Consider the following 2,126-nt stretch of genomic DNA (forward strand, 5'->3'; position numbering starts at 1 on the left):
TATTCTGCTTTTGCCGGGGATAGACTAGGAATGGAGTTTTAGAACTTTTAGTAAGTAATCCAGCTAGGTATGTGTTAGATTATGATTTCTTTAAATGACTGAGAAAAGAGTTGTGCTGAATAGAATGATTATTCCTGTCTGTGTACCTTTTTTGTAACTTAAGGTTTTGCCTAGAGGGATTCTCTATGTTTTGAATGTAATTACCCTGTAAGGTATCTACCATCCTGATTTTACAGAGGTGATTCCTTTACTTCTATTAAAAGTCTTCTTGTAAGAAAACTGAATGCTTTTTCCTTGTTCTCAGATCCAAGGGTTTGGGTCTGTGGTCACTTATGCAAATTGGTGAGGATTTTTACCAAACCTTCCCCAGGAAGTGGGGTGCAAGTGTTGGGAGGATTTTGGGGGTAAAGACGTGTGCAAACTACATTTCCCAGTAAACCCAGTTAAAGTTTGGTGGTGGCAGTGGAAATCCAGGGGCAAAGGATAAAACTAATTTGTACCTTGGGGAAGTTTTAACCTAAGCTGGTAAAAGTAAGCTTAGTAGGTTTTCATGCAGGTCCCCACATCTGTACCCTAGAGTTCAGAGTGGGGAAGGAACCTTGACAACATCCAAGTTCATCTGCTATCGTGCCACCCATTGACCAGGCTTGGTCAGCTCTCTCTGAGGACTTCTGTGGACTTGACTATCACCTAAATAACATGGTGCCATTTGTAAATGTTGCCACCTCACTTATCACCCCCCTTTCTAGATTGGTAAGAACTATAAACTGTTTGCTTTACTATGTGTTATAAAGTGTGTAACCCCCGTCACTGTTCTTCTCTCCCTTCACAGGCACATTGAGCATTTCTGAGCCTGATGTGCACATCAACCAAGTCATGGCAGTTTTCAATCTCACCCCGTCTGACGGTTCAACATTCATGCTTATGGGTATCCCTGGCCTGGAGGCTGCCCACGTCTGGATTTCCATCCCTTTCTCTATGTTCTACATTATCAGCCTGTTGGGAAATTTCATGGTTCTGTTTGTTGTAGGTAAAGAGCAGACCCTACACAAGCCGATGTACCTGCTGCTCTGCATGCTGGCACTCACAGACATCAGCATGTCTAGCTCTGTCATACCAAAGGCACTGTGTATATTTTGGTTCAAATTGGAAGTTATTTCGGTGGGTGGCTGTCTCACCCAGATGTTCTTCTTTCACACGGGGACTGGGATGCACTCAGCCATCCTTGTGACAATGGCCATCGATCGCTATGTTGCCATATGTAACCCTCTGAGATATGCCACCATCCTCACCAACGAAAGAATAGCTAAGCTAGGGCTAGTGTGTTTAATGAGAGCTGTTCTCTTTGCTCTGCCCCTACCCCTGCTCCTGAGCAGGCAGACATTCTGTGCCAACCGCATTATCCCCCATACCTACTGCGACCACATGGCTGTGGCAAAGATGTCATGTGGGGACATCACAGTGAACAGGATGTATGGCTTGGTGATATCATTTGTCATCAACTTGTTAGACCTGACACTCATTGCCCTCTCCTACGATCTGATCATCAGGGCTGTCCTCAGAATCTCCTCCAAGAAAGCCCACCAGAAAGCCCTCAACACCTGCACAGCACACATCTGTGTGATGATGATGTCTTATCCTTCCGTCCTCTTCTCCACTGTGACACACCGGTATGGTCAGGGCATCGCTCCCCACATTCACATCATCATGGCTAACCTCTATTTCCTCCTCCCCACCACACTCAACCCCATCATTTATGGGGCCAAAACCAAAGAGCTTCGTGAGAAATTGGGCAAATACACCTGCAGAATGTACTCACTTGGGGGCCACTGACTTTAAACCTGCATGATGAGAGGGGGAAAGGATACTTCCTTGTCAACCAAGGGCGTTCTGTCCCAGTTTGTCTGAGCTTCTCATTTTGTGGAAGTTCAGAGTCTGAGAAGCATCTCACACCTAACCTCTTATCATTCCATCACCAAGCACTGCTCTCTCCACTTCTGAGTTCCCTCTTTCTGACCATCACCTGATCCCTTTCAGTGTCACGCATCCACCCCCACCTCCACATACCGTATCACTCGGCCTTTCAGTGACATCCAGACCTCTAGAAGATACTGCATCTTTCTGAA

General features: G+C 45.9%; 1 protein-coding gene across 1 annotated transcript; it reads left to right on the top strand.

The window, feature by feature from the left end:
• Positions 1-876: 876 nt before the first annotated feature.
• On the top strand, positions 877-1,833 carry LOC140918113 (olfactory receptor 52N4-like). The gene has a single exon (XM_073361852.1). The coding sequence runs from the start codon at positions 877-879 to the stop codon at positions 1,831-1,833; it is 957 nt and encodes a 318-aa protein (XP_073217953.1).
• The last annotated feature ends 293 nt before the right edge of the window (positions 1,834-2,126 follow it).

Source organism: Lepidochelys kempii, chromosome 1, assembly GCF_965140265.1.
Source record: "Lepidochelys kempii isolate rLepKem1 chromosome 1, rLepKem1.hap2, whole genome shotgun sequence".
Classification (NCBI taxonomy): Eukaryota; Metazoa; Chordata; order Testudines; family Cheloniidae; genus Lepidochelys; species Lepidochelys kempii.